The sequence below is a fragment of the Sus scrofa genome, chromosome 1 (genome assembly GCF_054392235.1).
Source record: "Sus scrofa isolate SSC_HxYL_T2T_F1_AM1 chromosome 1, Sscrofa_HxYL_maternal_Yorkshire_Landrace_v2.0, whole genome shotgun sequence".
NCBI lineage: Eukaryota > Metazoa > Chordata > Mammalia > Artiodactyla > Suidae > Sus > Sus scrofa.
This window is the reverse complement of record NC_139383.1, coordinates 283,862,525-283,885,814: the sequence shown is the minus strand read 5'-3', so window position 1 is coordinate 283,885,814 and position 23,290 is coordinate 283,862,525. Positions and strand designations below refer to the sequence as shown.

At 56.2% G+C, this 23,290-nt stretch overlaps 1 protein-coding gene across 6 annotated transcripts in view; it reads right to left on the bottom strand.

Annotated features, from left to right (window-relative positions):
• Positions 1–23,290, bottom strand: part of HMCN2 (hemicentin 2) — a 160,893-nt gene that overhangs the window by 85,747 nt on the left and 51,856 nt on the right. For all 6 annotated transcript variants that reach the window (XM_084998456.1, XM_084998477.1, XM_084998460.1 and 3 more), the window contains exons 17-25: positions 22,468–22,563; positions 22,112–22,239; positions 20,354–20,498; positions 16,268–16,380; positions 15,971–16,130; positions 14,157–14,322; positions 4,039–4,166; positions 1,645–1,899; positions 920–1,006 (exon numbers count right to left, since the gene is read on the bottom strand). In XM_084998456.1, the coding sequence (XP_084854582.1) occupies positions 920–1,006; positions 1,645–1,899; positions 4,039–4,166; positions 14,157–14,322; positions 15,971–16,130; positions 16,268–16,380; positions 20,354–20,498; positions 22,112–22,239; positions 22,468–22,563 (1,278 nt within the window). The remainder of the gene's footprint in view (positions 1–919; positions 1,007–1,644; positions 1,900–4,038; positions 4,167–14,156; positions 14,323–15,970; positions 16,131–16,267; positions 16,381–20,353; positions 20,499–22,111; positions 22,240–22,467; positions 22,564–23,290) is intronic.

The window sequence follows — 23,290 nt, the reverse complement described above, 5'->3', positions numbered from 1 at the left end:
TGCCTCTCCAGGTGAGCGTAGGGCTCCCAAAAGCCTGCCTCCTACCTGCCTCTCCCTTGGTCTGGTTCCAAGGACTTCCCTGGGCCCCGTGGCACATGGAAGAGAAGAGGAGACTAGAAGCAGCTTTCCTTTCTTCTTCCAGGCTTTTTGTTAGCTGCCACTAGCTCCGTAGACCCCAGACACCGGCCCTTTCAGAAAGCTCCATCTGTGCACAGGGAGTCAGCACGTCCCCTGTCCCAGAAGAGCCTGAAGCCTAAGGAAGCAACTCCGGCAGAAAGCAGCACCTGCCGGAGCCGCAGGGAGGTTTCACAGCGAGGCAGAATCATCCATTCAACCGTGCACCCCACTATGCACCAGGCACGGGCTGGGACCTAAAACCCCTACTGTCCACGGGACCTTCACAGCAGCCCCGGTGGAGGGATGCGTGTGACCCCACTGTGCAGCTGAGACGACTGAGGCTCAGAAAGGAAGGGGTGACCACCCAGCCCCGGGCAGCTGGCCAGGGTGGCTATCTCAGCCCCACACTGTGCCGTAGCTGCTGTGAGGTCTGGGGCCACTAAGCACTGATCCTAGGACCCTGGGCTGTTACCATGTCCAGGCGCAGAGGGGCCCTGGGCTTAAAGGGCACTAGAGGCTGGGGTCCAGGCACATCATGCTTTGCAAGTCACCTTCTGGCTGTGTGACCTTGGGAAAGCTGCTTAACCCCTCTGGGCCTAGACTGCCCCTAATTTGAAAAAGGAGCTAATGCTAATACCCATCCTATCTGGTTGGGATGGGACGAAGTGCTCAGCATGGCCGCGGACAGGACTGGGGACCCCATAACTCCATACCCACGGGCGCTGCCCATAATGCGTGACCCAGGGAGCTGGATGTGGGTGGGTCTTGTCCCCTGCCCAGCCCACCCAGGGCCCAGCCTCACCTCTGGCAGGGCACGGCAGGGTGGCGTTCTCTCCGGCCACCCTCTCCAACAGACCGCTGGTCTCATCGGCCCCCCAGTGCGGCGGCTCTGGTGGGAGGAATGTGGCCACACTCACACCCCCAAACCCGAAGCTTGGTGCTCCCCTCGGGATCCCAAGGCCAGCAGAGAGGGCACTGCCATCCAGAACCCAGCCGGAAAAAGGGGATGCAAGCCTCGCGTTCCACCCTCAGCCTCAGGGCGAGTCAGAGCCGGTGGCACCGGCTCACCTCCCTCAGGGTGGCCCACAGAACAGCCACCTGGGCCTCGCACGACCCCACGGGCTCAGGATCCGAGCCCAGGATCATCCTGTCCTCCCCTCCCCTCCAGGAGCAGCCTTCCGCGTGTGCTTCATATTCACAATAGGGAAAGTGCTGGCCCCGAGGATCCAGAGCTTTTTACGCACCAGGCATTTCACACGCGCTCTCTCACTGAGCCCTCACACGTTACTGGACACATTTTATAGGGTCAGAGACAGTAAATGACTGTCTGATAGTTGTCCAGCTGGAAAATGGGAGAAGCTGGACCGGAGCCCAGGTGCCTGCCCTTCAATCACCACCCCGGGGCGCCAGCAGCACCCGCCTCCCCAGGATGGAGCTGGGAGGAACGAAAGGTCCAGGCCGCTCCGAAGCCCAGGCTGCTGCGGAGGGAGCTGGGAGGAGGCGCGCTGGGCTTCAGGACAGACTCACCCAGCACCCTGAGCTCCAGCTCCCAGGCGTCCGCCCCAGCGCTGCTGGAGGCCTCGCAGCGGTACGTCCCGGCGTCGGCAGTTTGGATGGCGGTGAAGTGGACGGAGCCCTCGGGCTCCCCGCCCTGCAGGGCCACCCCATCCTTGGACCAGGTCAGCTGGGGCTCCGGGCTGCCCTTGGCCGCACAGTTCAGGTCCAGAGCTTCTCCCACCAGCACCTTCAGGATCCGAGGGCCCGGCTGCACCTGGGGGGGCACTGACAGGGTCCCGGGGAGCGGGGGTCAAGGCCAGGGACCCCACAGGGGGGCAGGCAGTCACAAAGCCCAGACCCACAGAGAGGCCAGCCTGCTGGCTGGACGGTGCCATCCAGTCATCTGGGGCCATCTAAGGCTGATGGCTCCTGGTTTTGTCAAGAAACGGCCACAGGACACCCCACGGGGACCCCCCAAGAGTGAGCAGGGTCAGCCTTTGGCCTGCGCACAGGTGCTGTCATCAAAGAATCACTCAGCCTATTTCCCTCCCCACCCCCACCCACTTACACCGTTTGAGAACCACCAGCTGGGCAACATCCATCTCGGTGCCCGGTGGGGACACTGAGGCCCAGGAGGCGGCAGGACTGACTCAGCAAGGGGGCAGCACACACAGAAGAGGAGGTTCAAATCCCAGCCCTGCCCCTTGGCAGCCGCAGGACGCTGCAGTGGCCAGAGCCTCGGTTTCCCTCCTTGCATCCCATCCTCCAGCCTGGGAGGAAATGAGACATGGTGCCAGAGCAGGCAGCATAGAGCCTGGCCCACAGTGGTGCCTAAGATGCTGCAGCTAGACTCACTCTCGGGGTTCCCAGCGCCCTCCCTTCCCCGGGGTGGGAGGATTATGGGCTTCGTTTCTTCCGCATTTGTGTCTTCAAGTCACTCTCCCACCCTCCACCTCCTCTGGTCCTTCCCAGGGGCTGGGTGATGCCCATTTTGCAGATGAAGAAACTGAGGCTCAGAAAGGTCACGTGACTTGGCCAGAGTCACCCACACTGTCGGCTGATGGGAGCTGGACCGGCCCTAAGCCTGGGTCTGTATGACCAGGAATCCAGGTGGCTTCTAGGGGGGCCAGACTGGGTGAGCCCAGGAGAATTCTGGGACAAGTGTCCTGGCCCCTTGGGGGAAGCAGAGGACACCCACCCCCTTCCTAGCTTCAGAGCAGGAACCTGAAGGTAAGAGCACCTGTGGGAACTTGGCCCTGGGGCAGAGCCTGGCTCTCCCACCCCAAGCCCAGAGCCTTGGTACAGGGGCACAGAGGGTAAACGCCACCCCCCTAGCAACACTTGATGAAAACAGCAACAGTGTCTACTGTGCTGAGGGCCTGACGTCACTGATACCCCTTTTGACAACTACGGCATGGGCAATATCGCCCCCACCTTATAGAAGAGGAAACCCCGGCTCAGAGAGGCCAAGCACTTGGCCTAAGGAAACCCAGCCAGTCGGTGGCAGAGTGCGAATTCAAACCCCGCTCTGTCGAGGCCGAGGCCCTGCTCGTCACCCTGTTTCACTGCTTCTCACAACGCTCCTGCAAACCCACAGCAAAGCTTTGAGCCCCACCTCTCTGAGCCTCAGCCTGTCCGCCTGTACAATGGGGAGTTCGCTTAGATCAGATTAGATCAGGGGCTGGCTTTTTCGGTAAAGGACCAGAGAATCATTATTTCAGGCTGCGCGGGCCAGCTGGGCTCTATCTCAACCGCTCAGCTCTGCATGACAGTGTGAAAGCCACAGACCATAAGTCACCGAACACGTGTCGTGGCGCTCCAATAAAACTTGTATCTATGGAGACTGAACCTTGAATTTCATATCCTGTTCACCTGCCATAGAACACTAATTGTCTCTGTTTCGGCAGTCACTAAAAATGGGGACATCATCCTTCATGCGTTGGCTCTGTGAACACGGCAGGAAGGCCAGAGGTGGCTGAGGGCTGTAGTCGGCGGACCCCCGTCTTAGGTGACTCCTTGGGGGAGTGGCTCTGTGGGCTGGCTTCTGTGCACAGGACCTGGACACCCAGGTCAACGCCCACTCCTGGGCCCCCACCCGGGCCAGAAACCAGAACCCCCTTTGTGGGTCCCCCTCCCAGCCCCCAAGTCCCTACGACCACGGGTCCTGCCCTCTGTTCTCAGGGGGCTTCTGAACGGCCTCTCTGGGCCCAACCACGGGGTACAGAAGAGGGAGAAAAGGAGATGAGAAGGAGAGATGGGGTTTGAGAAAGACAGGAAATAGAATTGACGCAGGGAACACTGGAGGGCCACGAAGGGGGGCCAGAGCCTGGCGTGGAGATGGGGGAGGAGCGCCGAGGGGCCCACGAAAGCAGGCGTTGGGGGTGGGGGAGGGGCTGAGACAGAGGCTGCCAGCCAGAGCCCTACCTTGCACCCCAAGGATGTAGTTCCGAGCCACGGACCCTGCAGGGTTACTGGCTGTGCATTTGTAGAGGCCACCATCAGTGACCTGAGCCTGGGCCAGATACAGGGAGCCCGACGGGAGGAGACGATGCCTGCAGGTGGGAAGGGCACTGGTGAGACCCTAACCAAACCCATCTCCGCTGGAAAGGCCCTGAGACCCCACTTGAACCAGCTGCCTCCTCCAGGAAGCCCGCTCGGACGGAGCTGTCCTTCACTCCTCCCTCTGCCCCGCCTCCACTTCCCCAAACCACCAGGTCATAGCTTAAGAGCACTGGACCAGGAGTCCCTCAGCCTAGGCTTGACTCTGAACCCTTCCTAGCTGGATGAAGCAAGCCCCTCCGCCCCCATTTCCTCATCTGTAAAATGGGCATATTCAGAAGTCCTGGGGCTGGGGCTGATGAACAGATTCCATGTGGCATTCAGCCCAGGGCCTGGCACTTGATTGCAGTAACACCCACTCGTCTACTGCACACACCTACCATCCCTTGACCCTGCCTGAGACGGGAGGGGAGGTCTCACTTGGAGCCCCCACCCCCCATGGCTTGCAGGAAGAAGCTGCGGAGGCCCTCTAAGTCCCAGGTCCCAACAGACTCCAAATCCAGGGCTTTTTGGTGTCCCGTTGTCCAGCACTATGTGGGGCCCTCAGGAGGAAGGGGTAGAGGTCCCCATCAGAGCCCTCCCCAATCCCGCCCACCTGGCTGAAGTCACCTGGCCCCATCCCACAGGGATCTGGCACCCCTAGCCAGGCTCCTGCAGCTGGGTTGGACCCCAGGGGGGCCCTGTAGACATGACATCACTGGCCCATATGTGCTGGCTCCGTGCAGCCCCTGCCCCCGTAGACCTGAGAGGGCAGCTGCGGCCACTGGCCCCAGCTGGCCCCAAGCACAGGCAGCCGGCATGGGGGTGGGGGATCCCAAGGGCCAGCCTCCCCCACTTGTGCTCATCGGGGTACAGCTGGGCTCCAGCCCTGGCCCCCGCCCCCTGTCTGCTGAGCCTCAGGTTCCTCCTCTGCAAAACAAGGATGACAGCAGCCCACAGCTCCCAAGCAGCTACAAGCAAAGAGCTGGGCATCCATTCACCAAACAGGTCGGCATTGAGGCCAGCTCACCCGCTGTGCAACCTCAGGCCACCAGCTTGGCCCTGCGGGTCCTCTGCCTCCCCCTCTGTAAAGCAGGGTTATAATCCCCCTGCCTAGCACCCCCTCCTCCAGTTTGCTCTGAGCATCCAGCAAGTTCTCTGAGGACCACTGTGAATGATGCGCTGGGCAGTAGCCTCTAGAACCCAAGAGCTAACCTGGGCCAACTGGGTTGGACCCTGTTTTGCCATGTGCTTGCTGTGTGAGGTTGGACAAGTCACTTAACCTTTCTGTGCCTCAGTTGTCTCCTTTTGGAGAAAAGAAACAGCAGCAGTGCTTACGCTTCACGGGGTTGTCCAGAGAACTGAAAGACCTAATTCGCATCAGTGCCTGGAACAGAGGCACCTACTCCACAAAGGTCATCTGTTACCATGGTGATGACGGTGCATCCACAGCAATACATGATACAGGTGCGCACAGTCTAAAACTCTAATATAACGGCATCAGGTGGATATATGTGGGTCTATTTCATTCATTTTTCACTGTCGTATGGTAGACTTTGTGTGATCATACCATAATTTATCTGTTTGTTTGTTTTCTTTTCTGGCTATACCTGTGGCATATGGAAGTTCCTGGGCCAGAGATCAAATCTGAGCCAGTGCTGTGATCTATGCCACAGCTCCAGCAAGGCCAGATCCTTAACTCACTGTGCCACGGCAGAAACTCCCATCACACCATAACTTAGTCAACTGCTCTCTTTCTGGAAGACATGAAAGCATTTAGATTTTTCCTCCCTCACCCCTTCTTTCCTTCCTTCATTCTTTCTCTCCCCAGCAGAGTTCTCTGCACACTGATACACGTGTCCCCCAGGCCCTGGAGCAGGATTCCTGGGCCACAGGCTCACACACCCTCAGCTCTCACAGGCAATTCCCCCTTGTAGGGCAGGTTTATCAGAACCTCCCAGCTCTATGTGAAACATACAGATTCCCAGGCCCCGCCCAGAGCCCCTGATTGGGGGGGGCTATACCAAGACCCTCAGGGGTCCACCCCTTGGGAACACTGCCCCAGCACACAGGCAAGTGCCCCTGCCCTGAGAAGCAGCCGAGCTGAGCTGATGGGAGCAGCGTTTTGACAGCAAGTGGCCCCCGCTGTCATTCTTGCAGGCTGATCTCAGACCAAGGACCCTATCTCCCTAAGCCACAGGGTCCTCGTCTGGGTCACAGGAGATGGCACGAATGAAGTGACGCGATGCAAAGCCCACGGTCCCTTGGACGTAGTTAAGTGCTCAATAAACGGCCCTGCTGTAAATAAAAACCCTGGCCCCTGCCCCGCCCCCACCAACATGCCCGCGGGCTCGCCCACAGCCCCCATCCACCTTCCAAAGTGGAAGAAAAAGGGGAAAAAACACCACACAGATGCTTGTTTGTCCCAGGGGCAAGTAAACATTTCCCCTGCATGGCTCGCTCCCCTAGCTTGGCTTTTCTTATCCAGATTTTCTTTCTTTCTGTTTTTTTAAATTAACGTTGACATCCACCAAACACAAGACAGATCCATTTGCGGCTGAAACATACATATCCAATCACACTTGGGGCCGGCACACGGGGGACTTTGTTGCAAACCTCGACGAGCCAAGCAGGGACATGTGGGTCAGTGGAAAGAGGTCCAGGCTGGGCACCTGGAGTTCTGGATCTGGGGTCCACCTCTGTTACAGACGTGCTGTGCAACCTCAGGCAGGGCAAACAACATCTCTGAACCCCATTTTCTTTATGGCTGAAAAGGCAGCTTTGGACTCCTTTATCTCAGAGGTCGCCTTCTAGGTCTCCGAAGAACTCCAGAGACCATGGGACCCTTAACTCCCTCCCTCACCAAACCCTTAAAAGGATAGGACATAGAAGCTTCTGGAAAAAAAAAAAAAACAATAATAATGCACCTTCCAAAAGTGGAAGCAATTCTCAACAATAAAATAGGCACCTTGTCTTTCTCATGACAAGCCCAGGTCACCTCCTCGAATGGGACTCTGCTCGCTGGACCACAAGAGAGGAGATGGGGAGAAGGGCGGCTGCACCTTACACGTGGCCAAGCTGAGGCTTGCAGAGCCCTCCCGACAGCAGCCCTCTCCACACTGGCTTGTGACCACTTGTCACCTGTGGGCCCCGAGAAGACACACCTCCATCCGTCTTCTCTGCCTCTGTATCCCTGAGATCCTAGCCCAGGCAGAGCACACCCCATTTGGACGAGACTTGGGAAACAGGTAAAGCAGCAGCCGTGAGGTCTGGGGCTGGCCGGACAGGACCCGGAGGCCTTGGGGATCCGGGCAGCCCTTCTATCCCGCCCCCACCCCCAGCTCTCTCTCCACGGTCCCAAGGCTCCTGGGTTGGGGGGGTGCGGAGGCGCTGCAGCCCTGGGAGGGAGGGGCAGGGGAGAGGTGGGATGAAGCAGGGTGCACACTGCTGCTGTGTGCGTGTGGTGTAATTAGCAGGCAAGAACACGAGAACAGCCAGATGGCTCCGTGTGGCGCCCAGACGAAAACACGGGAGAGGTTCGAGGGGAATTTCCTGTTTATGACATCAACTGGGCTCCAGCCTCCGCTGTTGGCCGTGAGGTTCGCACAGCCAGATGGTGGGGGGCGGTGGGGGAGATCCCAGAGGGGTCCCCCCTTCCTGCAAGCTCCAAGGGGACTGTAACTGCCCAGAGTCCAAAGGGCATCTGATGGAAAGCGCGCATCCTCAGGCCACACCTTCACGGCATGCCAGCTCGGGTCGCATCCCCAGCCCCTCTGTGGCTCAGAGAAGCTGTCCTGCTGCCCCGGGCGGATCTCTGCTCTCAGTTACGTGCTCCTGGGGCAGTTATATTTATCACACCTGGAATCACCTGTCACGATGGTTCCGTGAGGGGTGGGGCCAGGTGTGCCCGGGTTTCTTTGTCCCCAGCCCTAAGCACAGGCGCTGGCCCATAGTAAGTGCTCAATAAATATTGGATGGCAAGGGAACTCCCCTGTGGCACAGCTGGTTAAGGATCTGGTGTTGTCACTGCTGTCGTTTAGGTTCCATCCCCGGCCAGGAACTTCCATACGCCGCGGAAATAGCCAAAAAAATAAAAAATTTGATGGCAAATCCCAGCAGTGCCTATCCACACACACAGCCCTTCCCACCTTCTCACACTGTTTCCTGTCTCAGCACCACTCTCCGGCCCCCCGGGTCCCCTTCCAGGCAGCACAGCCTCCAGCTTCTCCGTGAAGCTTCTCCTGGTTATAGCCGCCCTGCTCTGAGCCCCCATTTAGCCAACTGCTTGTTCATTCATTCATTCACTCACTCCTTCGACAAAGAGCCACTGGGTTCAAGGTGACCCAGCTGCCCCCGGGTGGAGGAAAGGCGCCCTGTTCTCAGGTTGGTCAGAGTCTGGGTGGTTTGTCTGCACCCTGCCCCTCCTGCTGTGTCCCATTTTGTCCAGCTGCCCCCGTTTCTAAAGAGCCTAACCGTCCCCACCGTGTGGCAGGAGGCTGTTGGGTGAATGAACCCACAACCTGTGCAGAACCGAGCCCGCCAGAAGCGGCTCCTCACCCACAGCACGCAGTCAGGCAGCCCTCAACAGAGGCTCACTGCACACCCATGCACACTGGGTGCCGGTCTGCTGGACCATGGTGGGGCCTGAGCCTGGGGCAAGGATTGCCACCCCCACAAGCACCAGTCAGCCTGGAGGGCACCTTCACCCACCACTGGCTGCTCCAACCCTTGCCTCCTTGCAGGAGTGTCACCCATGCCATCCACCTTCATAAGGAAGCCCCAAACAGCAACACCAAGCTGGTTGCCGATACCAACCAAAGGGTTGAGCCCAAGATACGAGCACATCCCGTGAGCCCATAACAGAAACGCAGCGATGCTGATAGGTGATGGCCTCTGGCACTTGAGCGCTTCCCGTGTGCCACTGCCCAGCTAAGCGCTTTCGTGCATGTTCTCACTCGAAACTCCCAACAGCCAGACCTGCGAGACAGCATCACTCTCTTTGCAGAGGAGAAAACTGAGAGCCAATGAGATGAAGTCATGCTGTCCACAGCCACCCAGCTGGTCAGGGCAGCACGGGCAGCTCTGCAACCAGGCTCCCAACCACTTTGGCGACCTAAATATTCGGCTCTAATGTGTATTTCACTTGAACATTCTCCAGAAAGTGAGCTGCTGGCCAGAGGCTGCTGAGACCTGACCTCAGAGCTGCCAGGCCAGGAATCAGGGTGAGCTGTAAGGATCCACCAAGGTAAAGACCCCACGGGGACCCTGGTAAGTCCCCATGCCATGCCACTGGCTTCCGCGGATGGTTTGGCTTTTCTCTTGGATCCCAGAACCCAGCTGCAGCCCCCATCTCTCCACTGGGCCAGGAGAGGGAGTGGGTGGGCTGACAGCCCTTCAGCCTCCTAAGGAAGCTCCCCTCCCCCGGATGCGGCTGGCTTGGCCCTGTGTGGGACCCTGGCCGGCTGCCCCCGGGAGCCAGAGCCGGAGCCAGGAGCACTTGCAGCTGTCCCAGCTCCACATCAGAACCAAAAACAAACACTGTTGCCTAGCAACCCCGCCTCACCCCAGCATCCCCGGGCCGAGTCATGGGACCGGGGCCACCAGGCACTCTCTGGCCACCATCGTCAGTCCAACCCTTTCATTTCTCAGACGAGAAGACTGAGGCCCAAAGAGAGGCGGGGGCTCGATCAAGCTCACTCAGGGGATTGGTGGCAAGGCTGGGATGGGACCCCAGGTTTTTGCCACCTGACATCACCCACAGCCTGAGCCTGTGTCTTCTCTCTTCCACGCTGTTTCTGCACAGTCCTGAGGGCATGAGGTGGTCAAAAAATCCTGTAGATTTCTATTTTCTTTTTTTTAATTTCAGGGCCAAACCCACAGCCTGTGGAGGTTCCCAGGCTAGGGGTCCAATCGGAGCTACAGCGGTGGGTCTACACCACAGCCACAGCAATGTGAGAGCCAAGCCACATCTGCAACCTACACTGCAGCTCACGGCAACACCAGATCCTTAACCCACTGAGTGAGGCCAGGGATTGAACCTGGTCCTCATGGATGCTAGTCAGATTCGTTACCACTGAGCCATGGTGGGAACTCCCCAAATCCTGTGGATTTCAATTCTGAATTCACAATTCAAATGGCCTTCTTCACAAACAGCAGTCCCCAGGGTAAGAGGCACCCACTGACTGCTCCCACCCTCAGACTCAGCCACTTGCTTGGGGGCTGTACCCCAAGGAAGCGACCCAGAAGATAAAGTGAAGCATTTGTGCAAAGATGTTCCAACAGCCCCATTTATTACCACCAAAAACTGGCAACGGAGCATCTGCCCCAAACAGAGGAAGAGCTTAGCAACGATGAGAGCCTGGAATGTTATTTTCCCTTTAAATTAAAAGCAATGACGCGAGCCAGGATGAATCTAGAAAATGGGTGAATGCGGGGGGGTGGGGAGAGCAATGATGAGGGCAGCATAGAAGATGCACTAAGTTTAATTCTACGAAATCATCTATGAGAACACACTGGAAGGAGTTGTGGACACAGGTGGGTGACTCCATGGTACTCAAGATCCTACCACGTTTTCTTTCCATTTGGACATTCTGGCTCAGGAGGTCACGGCTCCCAGGGATCAGAATATTCTCTAGAATTTCCAGAGAGAGGAGTGGCCTGCCTGACCTTGGCCCAGAAGCCTGATGTGGGTGTCCATATGTTCTCACATTTGCATGTCTGGGTGTGTGTGTGTGTGTGTGTGTGTGCATGTCTGTGTGTGTCTGTGTGCCTGTCCACGTGTATTCATGCCTGTGTGTGTGTGTGTGTGTGTGTGTGTGTGTGCGCGCGCGCGCACACACACACATGCTAGGGCCCGGCCCAGGCATCAGAGGGTCAGGATCCCAGGTCCCCACACCCCATGGCTTCTGCTTCCCCCTCAGCGCACTGGACATGACACCGCCACCCCTCTCCCACCTCCAGGATGGCCGGCTCGAGAAGAGGGCCGCCCCCACCCAAACGGAGATGGAGGGAGCCTCGAAGGCTCAGCATCCCCGTGGTTCTCAACCCTGACTACACCACAGCGACCAGGGAGCTCGGAAGAAACAGCAGTGCTGGGGGATGCTGGTGCCCCTAACAGCAGGGCTGAGAGGCCTCGGCCAAAGTCAGCACGGGGTCAGGAAAGTCAGGCCCTGGGCAACCGAGGAGTAGGTTCAGGCCTTCCTTCCGCAAGGACAGAGGAGGGGGCTGCTGCAGAAGAGGGGGCAGCACACCCGAGCAGAAAGAGCACAGGATCTGGAGGCAGATGTACGCCTGTGACACATCGGAACAGGTTCTCAAGCCTCTGGAACGGCAGCCTTGACGCTGAGCCTTGGGGGGCCTCAGAGACGGAGGAGGAAACGAGGAAGAGGAGCAGAGAGAGCGCGTCCACCCTCGGCACCAACACTCGAGGGGTTTGAAAATCTGCATTTTCTGGAGTTCCCTGGTGGCCTAGCAGTTAAGGCTCTGACATTGTCACTGCTGTGGGTTGGGTTCAATAGAGGCCCAAAAAACTAAACATTTAATTAATTAATTAATTAGTTAATTTTATAAAAGCTGCACTTTCTGGCTGAAAGGCTGTAGGATGCAGGGGAGCTGTGTCTGGAAGAAAACTGACTTTGTCTGTGTTGGAAGTTGTCCGAGAGCCCTGGGAGGCCCAAAGATCCACGGGGACCCAGAGCCCTCGACTGAAGTTTAAATACAATCAGAGGTCAACGAGGTTGTTCACCATCACCGACAAGCGGAAGGAACTCAAATGCCCACCAACCGGCGAGTCAAGGGACAAAAGTGATCCATCCACACAATGGAATATTATTCAGCCATGAAAAGGAATGGAGCCTTGACACCTACTACGACAGGCATGAACCTCAAAAACATGGTGTTAAGGGAAAGGAGCCAGACACAGAAAGCCATGTGGTGTGTGTTTTCATTTACATGAAACCTCCAGAATAGATCCATTCAAAGACAAAGCAAGAGTGACTCTGGGCTGGGGTGGGGCAGGAATGGGAAGTAGCTGCCAACAAGTGCGGGGATTTTTCTTTTTGTAGGGGAGGGTGCTGAAGTGTCCAAAAATGAACTGCAGTGATGGTTGCACCACCCTAAATTTACAAAAAAAAAAAAAAAAAAACCAGAGAATTGGAAAGCTTGTGGATTATATCTCAATAAAGCTTTTGGTTTTGTTTTATTTTGGGGAGGGGTTGTTTGGGAGGGTTGTCTTTTAGGACCGCACCACTGCATATGGAAGGTCCCAGGCTAGGGGTTGAAATGGAGCTGCAGCTGCCAGCCTACACCACAGCCACAGCAACTAGATCCAAGCTGCATCTGCGACCTACACCACAGCTCACAACACCACCAGATCCTTAACCCACTGAGCGAGGCCAGGGATGGAACCCACATCCTCATGGATACTATTCGGGTTCATGATCACTGAGCCATCAAGGGAATGCCAAAAAAGCTTTTATATTAAAAAAAAAAAGGAGGTGGGAATTAAATGAGATAATAGGATGATGATAATTTTTGGAAGCTGGAAATGGTGCTTTAGTTTACAGCAGCAGCAGTGGGACAAAGACATCAAAGGGACAATGTACTAAGCTGACAATGTACTAAGCACTCCACATTCATCACTGGATCACAAGAGCAGGATTTAAACAGTGTCCGCTTTACAGATTGAGAAAGAGGCCAGGAGGAGCCAGTGGCCACCTGAGGCCACGTGACTCAGCCAGCACCAGCCGGGATCCACACTCAGGTCTGATGAACAGCAGCGTCTGAGCCTTTGTCCCCCAGGCATATTTTCCCCTCCTGCTTTAGGCAAACTCCAGAATCTCATAAATCTTCAGAGAAAGCCCTAAGCCAGCGAGAAGTGAAGAGGGCAAGGCCGAAGGAACAGAATAATACTCTAGGATTGCAAAAGCAGCTCTCGCAAATTTACGGCTCCCGGTTGATCTATTAACGCATCGCAACAAGGAGGGGTGAACAAGTGGGGATTGTAGTTCCCCGTTTCAGGAACAAGCCATAAATAAACAAGCACCCGCCGGCGGCTTCCCAGCCAAGGAGCTAGGACGGGGCTTTCCGGGGAAAGATGTGGGCTCCTTGGCCCCCACGCCGCCCCCACCCCTACCCACCACGTGGAGCTGCAGAGACACCCAAGCGCGGGGGATGGGGGGGGCAGCGCAGATCCAGCCCAGCCACGGGACCCCAGCCGCATCCAGGTGTGCAGGCTTCAAGGACTGGGAGGGCTCACCAAGCAGATGTTCTGAGGGTAGAGACCCATGTGTGGGTGTCGGGGGACGGGGGAGGTTGCACAGCGGGCTGCACCGAGACCTTCTCCATCTGGAACTTCTCAAAGGCTTCGCCAGGACTGATGTCACCAGCCAGGGCTGCCCCCGCCCCCGCCCCCAGGCGAAGGTCACGGGCCTCAGGCGTTTTGAGGTCTTCTTGTCCAGACCCACCCCACCCCACACCCCTGCCTGGGGGAGGCGGGTACGGCCTGGCTTTGAAGGACATCCGAGCCAGCCTCCTCCCTCGCCGCCCACTCCCAGGATCCCTGAATGCCCGGCTGCCAGGCATGTGGCCCCCAGAGCAGGCAAGGACATAGCATGTGTGTGGTGCCAGATGCTGCCCCAACCATGGCATTACTCTCTCCCAGCTGAGTGACCACAGGCAGCTCAGCCCACGCCACTGAGCCTCGGTTGGGCTCAGATAACAAGGGCTGCTGCACAGACGGAAGGCGATCCTGCCCACCGCGCCCCTCGGCCACGCCCGAAGAGCGGGGTGCATGTGAGATCAGAGAGCCCCACCCCTCCGAAGGGCATCCACGCTCCCTTAGAGGCCCATGGCCAAAAGCACTGTGTCTGTAATCAGAGGTGCATCCCCTAGGAGTGTCCACAGAGTCCCACACAACAGCTGGGTCTCTGGTCACCCTGAGGCCAGCTTCCTTAAACCCCGAGCTCCGTCTATCCCTGGACCGGAAGCCACGCAATTAGGATTACCTGTCGGTGATGGGCGGCACAGGGCGGGAGTCCTTGGTCCAGGTGACCAGCGGGGGTGGAGAGCCCTGGGCCTCGCAGTCCAGGGTCACCTCATGACCAGCCTTGGCCGTGACCCTCAGAGGCTTGTCTGCATCATGTGACCCATTCACAAGGATCCTGGGCTTGGCTGTTGGTAGAAGCATCCAGGGACTGTGAGCAGGACAGGGAGCTGGGATGGGGCCCAGAGGGGACCAGCGCAGCCCCCCAGGAAGCTGAGGTGGGACTGCCCCCAACCCCCAGAGGTGCATAAGGTGGGTGGACTCTGTTAGAAAGGAGAGTGTAAGTTTCAGGGTGGGCTCAGATCAGGGGGTCCCCTCGGCACCCCCTCCACCTATCCCCCCCGACCCCAGAATCCCCTCCACCTGTCCCCTCCACCCTGGCACCTCCTCCACCTGTCCCCCCCAGCCTCCCTCTGGGAGCTGGTCTTGCTGTTTTTTGTTTTTTGTTTTTTTTTTTTTGTCTTTTGTCTTTTAGGGCCACACCCGAGGCATATGGAAGTTCCCAGGCCAGGGATCGAATCAGAGCTACAGCCACCAGCCAACACCACCGCCACAGCAACGCAGGATCCAAGCCGTGTCTGTGACCTACACCACAGCTCACAGCAACACCGGACCCTTGACTCTCTGAGTGAGGCCAGGGATCGAACCCATGGATGCCAGTCGGGTTTGTTAACTGCTGAGCCACGACAGGAATTCCTGGTCTTGCTTTTTGATGACCCTGACATGGTCCCTCGCCCCAACGTCTATGCTCCTCTAGCTTCTCTCCATCCTGCTTCCCTTCCCCGGGGAACTTCTGGCAGTTTACGTCCTTCCTCTCCCCTCTCTCACCCTCCTCATCTTGATCATCCTGTTCACTGCCGAGAATAAATGGGATTAACCATATCCCATGATGCTGAGGGCCCCAGGGGAACACTGGTTCCAAACAGTTCAGTATGCAATTAATTATTTAATCGCAGTTGTGATGGGCGCTCTGAAGGGGACATTCCAGAGTGTCCACAGCAATGGGATGTGACTCAGCCCAAGGGATCAGAGAGAGCTGAGATCTGACTGAGGGAGAAGTAGGCTGGACCAGGAAGGTGAAGAAAGGGCATTCCAAAAGAAAGAATGGCATAGGCAAAGGCCCTGAGGCAGGATGGATCTTTTAAGAAATGGGAAGGAGCAGAGTTCCCATCGTGGTTCGGTGGAAACAAATCTGACTAGTATCCATGAGGACGCAGGTTTGATCCCTGGCCTCGCTCAATGAGTTAAGGATCTGGCATTGCGGTGAGCTGTGGTGTAGGTTGCAGATGCAGCTTGGATCCTGCGTGGCTGTGGCTGTGGCATAGGCTGGCAGCTACAGCTCTGATTCGACCCCTAGCCTGGGAACCTCCATATGCTACAGGTGCGGCCCTAGAAAGAAAAAGAAAAAAAAAAAAAAAAGAAATTGGAAGGAGGCCAGAGGCTCTGGGCAGGCACAGACCTGGCGAGAAAGGTGGGCGAGGGGGCTGCCAAGGTGGGAGGGGGATCCAGTGTAGAGGCTCATGTCTCTCCAAAGCTTGTTAACGCGATGGCTGCCCCCAGTCCAGTTACAAAGTGTGAGAACCATGCTTAAAGCGTGTCCCTCTACGGGGCACAGTAATGAGGGGGGACCGCTTTGGTCTGCGTGCCCATCGGGCAGGAAGAATTTAGAGGCAAGGTTGACGGGGTACAGGAAGATGCAGGCGAGGCCAGACTGCCCATGGCCCTGCCTCCATGTCTGCCAAGCCCCTCGCCCAGGACGGGGCAGCCAGCACTCACTGTTGACAGAAAGCCGCATCTCCTGGCTGGAAAAGCCCACGGCATTGGTGGCTGTGCAGACATAGGCACCTGCATCCTGGGCAGACGGCCGGGCGATGACCAGGGTGCCATTCTTGCTCACGTTGTAGCGGGCATCCCCGGAGGCCAGGGCCTTGGTTTCCTGCAGCAGGGTCACAGGGGACATCAGCAGCACACCGTCCCCCGCCCCCACCTCCCATAGCGATTTGCTCCTTCCTCTCCCCACAATGCACTGGGCCTACCTCTCTGGTTACCTTCCTGGTAAAAGGCTTCACCTACCTTGGCCCAGGTGATGGCGGGGGTGGGAACTCCTGAGGCTACGCAGGGGAGAGAGGCTGGAACCCCTTCGTTGGTGATGTGGTGGGTGGCAGTGGGCTGTATTCTGGGTGGCACTTTTAAAAACAAACCAATTCCATAAACCAAAGTTCGCAGCAGTATTATGCACACATAAGTCCATAAAGTGAAACAATCCAGATACCCAGCAGGGGATAACGGATAAACAGGGAGTGGAATGTACCTGTAGAATATTATTCAGCCTTTAAAAAGGAATAAATGTCTGCTATAATCTACCCTGAAAATCTTATGCTAAGCGAAATAAGCCAGATACGAAAAGGCAAATACCATGTGATTCCATGTTTATGAGACGCCTAGAACTGGCAAATGCATACGCACAGAAGAGAGTGGTGGTGGCCAGGGGCTAGGGGAGGGGAAATGTGGATTTATGGGTACAGAGTTCAGTTGGGAAGATAAAAATTTCTGAAGAGGGATGTTGGGGATGCTTGTGATACCATGCCCCACAGAGTTAAAAAAAAAAAAAAAATCCTGGAAACTGTGCCCCAAGGGATTAACAGAAGCTGGCAGCTCATAGAAATTCTTGAGCTTGTCTTAGAGCTTGCTAAAACCCCCTCCGCTTGAGCCCACCCTCACTGAGCAAGCGCCCTTTCTTGTTTTGCTGTCAATGACACACCCTCCAAGCTTCTTGTAGCCTAAACAATAAAATGTTTGCGGTGTCTTCCAGGAGCTTGACGTCAGCTGTGTGCAGATGGAGCTCGAGCTGGCTAAGACTGGTTGGGACCACCATCCCTAAAACTGGGCCTCTGCAGGGGTCTGATGAGTGACCTTTTGATGTCAAAGGGTCCAAAACGCCACCTTCAGATCATGCTAGGCGCCTGCATTTTGGAACATGCATCCCACGAAGAAGCATGGTCCCCAGATACACCTGCACGGAACACCGATTACCTCGCCTTCTCCCTACCTGCAATCACCTTTCCCCACGCCAGAGACCACCCTGCCTCTTCATCCCATAACCATCCCCAGCCCTCACCTCCCCGGAGGTGGATGTGAGACTTGTTCTCCCATCTCCATGCCTGGCTGCCTTGGGAATAAACCCTTGCTTTGCCACCCGTCTCAGCATCTTCTCGGCATTCTGGCTTGCTGTGAATTGGGGAAGTGAATCTGGTGGCACGAAAATGTGAATGCCACTTATGTCGCCGAGCTGTACACCCACAAGTAAGTGTGAAGACAGGCAGTTCTACGTTATGAACTTTTTTTTTTTTCTTTTTCTTTCTTTTGCCTTTTTTTTTTTTTTTTTTTTTGTCTTTTTAGGGCCACACCCGCAGCATATGGAAATTCCCAGGCCAGGGGTCACATCGGAGCTGCAGCTGCCAGCCCCAGCCCCAGCCACAGCAATACCGGATCCAAGCTGCATCTTCGAACTATAAGGCAGCTGGCAGCAACGCTGGATCCTTAACCCACTGAGCGAGGCCAGGGATGGAACCCAAAACTTCATGGGTACTAGTCAGGTTCTTAACCCCACTGAGCCGCAACAGGAATTCCACCATGATCTTCTAAAAAACACCAGTTTTAATGGCGAATACAGCCACCACTATAAATCCATGCCCCAGACAGAGGGCAGCCTGCGTCTAGGAACAAGCTGTGCCATGTCTTAACTCTGGGAGTTTGGCTAAACCACTTAATCTTTTGGTAGCAAAATTCTTTGGTCAGCAAAAAAAAAAGTTAAATTAATCCCAATTCTCTGACCGCTCCCTGGGGATGGACAGATGAGGAACGGCAGGAACCAGTGTGCAGAGGACACAGTGAACTTGAAAACAAGTGCCAGATCCATCCTGGGCTCCATCCAGATTTGCAGGCATTCAAACAGGGGGTGAGGGTGTCTCAAAGAGACGCAGGGGAGGGGGAAGGGGGCATGGACATGCCAGGGAGGGAAAGCCAGAAGTCAAGGGTAAACAGGCAGAGCCTAAAGGGAGGGAAATGCCCTTCCAGATTCTACCAGGTGGCCAGAACCAGTGAGTGGATTAGTACAGGCGGAATGGAATGAAGTGAGCCGAGAGAGGGCATTCAGATCACCACCCCAACAGAGGGGGCTGTGCCAGCAGCGGGGGAAGTTAGGCGGTGATGCTCTCTGCCTTCACTGACCCCACGATTTGGCGAGTTATCCCTTTCCCTGAACCTCAGCTTCCTTAGCTTCCAAGCGTGGAGTCTTTTTTTTTTTTTTTTTTTGTCTTTTCAGGGCCGCATCCATGGCATATGGAGGTTCCCAGGCTAGGGGTCGAATCAGAGCTGCAGCTGCCACCCTACATCACACCCACGGCAAGGCTGAATCCAACGCGTCTGTGACTTACACCACAGCTCAGGGCAACACCAGATCTTTTAACCCACTGAGCGAGGCCAGGGATTGAACCTGTGTCCTCATGGATACTAGCTGGGTTCATTACCGCTGAGCCACAGCAGGAACTCGTGAGTCTTTTAAACCCAGCCCTGGAGCAGTTAGGAAAATTAACTGAAGCATGCACAGAACCTCTCAGAGGTCTGGCACGTGACTTGTGCCCGACCTGCGATCCCTCTTGGAATTAGGAGGAGACAGGACAGCTGGATTCTCGACCCAACCCCCTTCTGAACCTCGGTTTTCCTCTAAAAATGGGGAATGATGAGTTCTTTCTGCTCATCACCTCCCCAGGGGGGTTTAATAAAACAAACAAAACAAACAAAAAGAGGATATTAACATATGCAGTGAGTGACAAAACATAATCAAACTTCGTTGCGTCTTCTTGTTTTAGAATAAAGGTGCTTGGTTGGGTGGGTGAAGGGTAACAGGGACCCTCTAAGACTGTGGGTGAGAAAGTAATTGGTCAAAATACACGAAAAGCCCTAAAACTGTCTAGTCTCTGAAAGACAAAACTGACTCTATATTAATAGTTTATCCTAGGGAAAGAAGCAGTCACATGGGCGAAGGAGAAACACAAGGATGTTTAACCCGAGATGATGAGAAACCAGACCCAAGGGGGCTATCTAGACACACCTGGCTCATCCAAGCAGAGGACAGGTGTCTTAACCTGATGCTTCCTAGTATTCTTAACAGAAAACAGTCATAATACATTGTGACAAGCAACACTCAGCTTGCATGACAGTCCTATCACGTGGTTCCAGTTGGTTTCTAAATATCTCTGTGATGTGTATATAAAGAATTGATGCATACTTTACACAAAGAATATATACCATGTCCAAATAACTTATATACAATGTATATAAAGAATATATAATGTACATATTATACATAGATACACAGCAGCATTATGTGCACACCTGCAAGCTCATGTGTGTATCAAGTTACACACCAAAGTGTAAAATTACTCTGGTTCTTAGCTACTGACATTATGTGAGTGGGTTTTGCTGTTGCTGTGGTTTTGTCCAATCTCTAAATTTCCTACAGTGAACATGTACACTTTGTGCAATATTTATTTTTTATTTATTTATTTTTTAGGGCCGCACACACAGCATGTGGAGGTTCCCAGGCTAGAGGCTGAATCAGAGCTATAGCTGCCAGCCTGCACCACAGCCACAGCTATGTGGGATCCAAGCCGCGTCTACGACCTATACCACAGCTCACAGCAACGCTGGATCCTAAACACACTGAGCAAGGCCAGGATCGAACCCCCCACCTCATGGTTCCTAGTTGGATTCATTTCCACTGAGCCATGATGGGAACTCCCTGTGCCTTTTTTTTTTTTTTTTTTTTTTTTTTTTGCTATTTCTTTGGGCTGCTCCAAAGAGCAGCTGGGCGGCATATGGAGGTTCCCAGGCTAGGGGTCGAATCGGAGCTGTAGCCACCAGCCTACGCCAGAGCCACAGCAACGCAGGATCCAAGCCACGTCTGCAACCTACACCACAGCTCACGGCAATGCCGGATCGTTAACCCACTGAGCAAGGGCAGGGACCGAACCCGCAACCTCATGGTTCCTAGCCGGATTCGTTAACCACTGCGCCATGACGGGAACTCCCTGTGCAATTTTTCTTAACGGAGCTATTCCTGATCAAGCTCCCCACCCCCACCCTCCCAGGACTCACCCTGGACAACCAGCTCCACGTCCCTATGCTGAGAGCCGGCCGTGTTGGTGACCACACAGCTGTACCTCCCCGCGTCCTCCAACAGCGCCTGATCGAGGTGGAGGCTGCCATCTGCTCGCACGGAATGCCGGCTGCTCGCTGGGAGCTGGGGAGGGTGAGGAAGCTTGGACCAAGGGCCCCACTCGGAGGCAGCTAAGAGAGGGCGCTCCGGAAACCTCACTGCCCGCCAGGCCAGCAGGGATCAGCCTGGACCGAGAGGCCAGGGGTTCAGAGACGATGAGGGATCTGGGGGTGAGGATGCCATGGCCTCCCAGCTCCCACCCCTTCCCTTCCCTGAGACACGTCCACCCCCACAGGTCCTCAGGGCCAGGTGGACCTGACCCCTGGCACGCCCCTGACCTCACTTTCTCACAGCCATCTGGGCCAGGGCAAGCCATCCCTCCCAAGGGGGCCAATCCAGCCTCTCTGGAAACTGGGGGTTGGGGCCAGAGCCCTCACTGAGCTGGGACTGGGGCTCCGAGGACCTTCCACACCAAGACCACGGAGAAGAAGGATGGCAGGGAACAGGGCCAAGCAGAGCGGAGCACAGAGATGGCCACATCAGACGCAGCCCCAGAGAGAGAAGCCGAGAGAGCAGCTCCCGGTGGCTGCCAGGTCTGTCCCCGTGGCCCAGAATGAGGCCTGGGGCAACGGCTGTCAAGATGTCCAGCCAGTCCACCCTTGGTGAGGGGCCCCAAAACTTCCCACCAGGCCTGAGCCCATCTTGGGCTCCCCTGTTCCTGTTCTGTGAGCCTGGCTGCACACGCTGCACGCAGGTGCCCGGAGATGCTCCCGGGCCATCTGGGTACCAGGCCCTTTCGGGCTGAGTGAGCTGGGGTCTCCACTCCTTGCCCTTGGCAGCTGGGCAGGCGCGGGTCCACCCAGTGTTCCCCCCACCCCCACCCCAAGCAAAAAGAGGCTCCACCTCCAAGGTCACTCCCTGTCCTGGCGTGGACGAGGCCCAGGGCCACCCCTTCCTCACCTGCCCCTTGGATTCTACCAAGGAAGGTCCCCTCACAACCCCGGCCCACAGGCCCAAGCAGGGTCCTCCTCGGGTCACGTCTAATTACACAGGCCGCACTAACAGCTCGTGAAGCCTGCACGTCCCAGAGGCCGGACCCTTTCTGCCCAGCATCAGAGGCTGGGACAACGGGGCCAGGGCCAGGGCAGCGGTCTGGTCCCACAGTCACTGCCTCCATGGGTGTCCAGAGCCTGCTGGGGTGAGGGCACCTCTTTAGAGCCTCCAGGGCACAAGGACCCAGGGATGCCAGAGGGCAAGCCGGAAGAATTGAGAAAAAGGAAGAGGCTACAATGATGGAATGAACAGGAGAGGGGAAATTAAAAAAAAAAAAAAAAAACAGAGGGACAGGAAGGGACCAAGAGCCACTGTGCACCCAGCAGCACGCGAGGAAGCCTGTGCAGTTGCACAAGTCACATCTCTGTCCTGGAACCATCAGAACGGGGGTGACAAATGCCTTATGTCTGTGTCCCTCCTAAATTGCGGCTCCCACCACAGCACTAACGGAGCACAAGCACCTCTGGTCAAGGACTTTAGAAGGTAAAGGTTGCTATCAGCGCATTATCAGAGAAAGTTCTGGAAAGAGGCAAGGAAGACAGGGAGAAAGGAAGAGGACATTTCAAAACAGGGGAACCACAGAGCGGAGGTCAAGATGTGAACGTAAGAGCCCCCCTCCGCACCCCGAGGGGCCCGGGACTCACAGGCCGGCCCGCCTTGAGCCAGCGCCTCTCAGGGCGGGGCTTCCCAGCCAGAATGATGCAGGGCAAGGACACCGGCTGCCTCTCCAGCACCCGGACGGTGGAGGCACTGCTGGCGATCTGTGGGGGGGCTGCAGGGAGAGGAGCCAGTGTCAGTTCACTAGATCCCTTTGGGTGGCCATCTGGGGGACAGGCAACCAGTGGAAGCATCAGGACTGGGGATCCTAAAGGGTCAAAGGGCACACTTTTTGGGGCACACTGCCCCAGAGGGAAGGGTCCAGATGCTTCTCTTGCCCAAACGTCAGGCACTCATGCCCAGCCTCCCCACCCCAGCTTCCTCTCCAGATCCACCAACGAACCGTGGCCAGTGACAAGGAGGCGGACCTCCGCCTGGACCTTCCCAAAGACATTTTGAGCTTCACAGATATACGGGGCCTGGTCTTCAGGGACCACACCTGAGGGGCAGGAAAGAGACAGGCCTTGTTATCAGAGCACATCACGGCTCCAGCCCCCAGGATCCAGCTCCCCAGGTTCAGGCCGAGCCCTCGGTACAGCCTGGCCCTGCAGAAGGTCGGTGAGAGAGTCGAGATGGCGGAGGGGAGAGGGATGGGGGATACAGCTGGGCCTTGGAAGGGCAGGAGGGCCTCAGCTTGCCCACATGTAGAATGGGGACAAGTTATCAGTAGCTGCATCTTGTAGTGTGTTGGGAGGGGTCAATAGACGATGCAAATCCAGTGCTCGGGACCCAGCCTGGCACATAGTGAATAGGAGTAGTGATGCTGGTGGTGAAGATGCTGGTGATGCTGGCGATGGTGCTGGTGATGCTGGTGATGCTGGTGGTGATGAAGAGGATGCTGGTGGTGATGGCGACAGTGTGATGATGTGATGAGGATGCTGCTAATGATGGGGGGGGGTGGCTACCACACACAACACTTACGATGTGTCAGGAACTGTGCTAAGGGATTTACCTGTATCACTCACACAACAGCTCCACAAGGCTGTTGTGGCAGGCACTGCCATTATCACTAGTGTGACCAATTCAGAGAAGAGGAATGACAGAAAGAGTCCCCCAGACAAAAGACGACCCTGCATCAGCCTGCCCCATCGTCAGTGCTGGGGGTCGGGGTCCTGCTCCCGGCCGCCCCGTCTGGGGGCTTAGGCTGTCTGCAGCCATTCCACCTC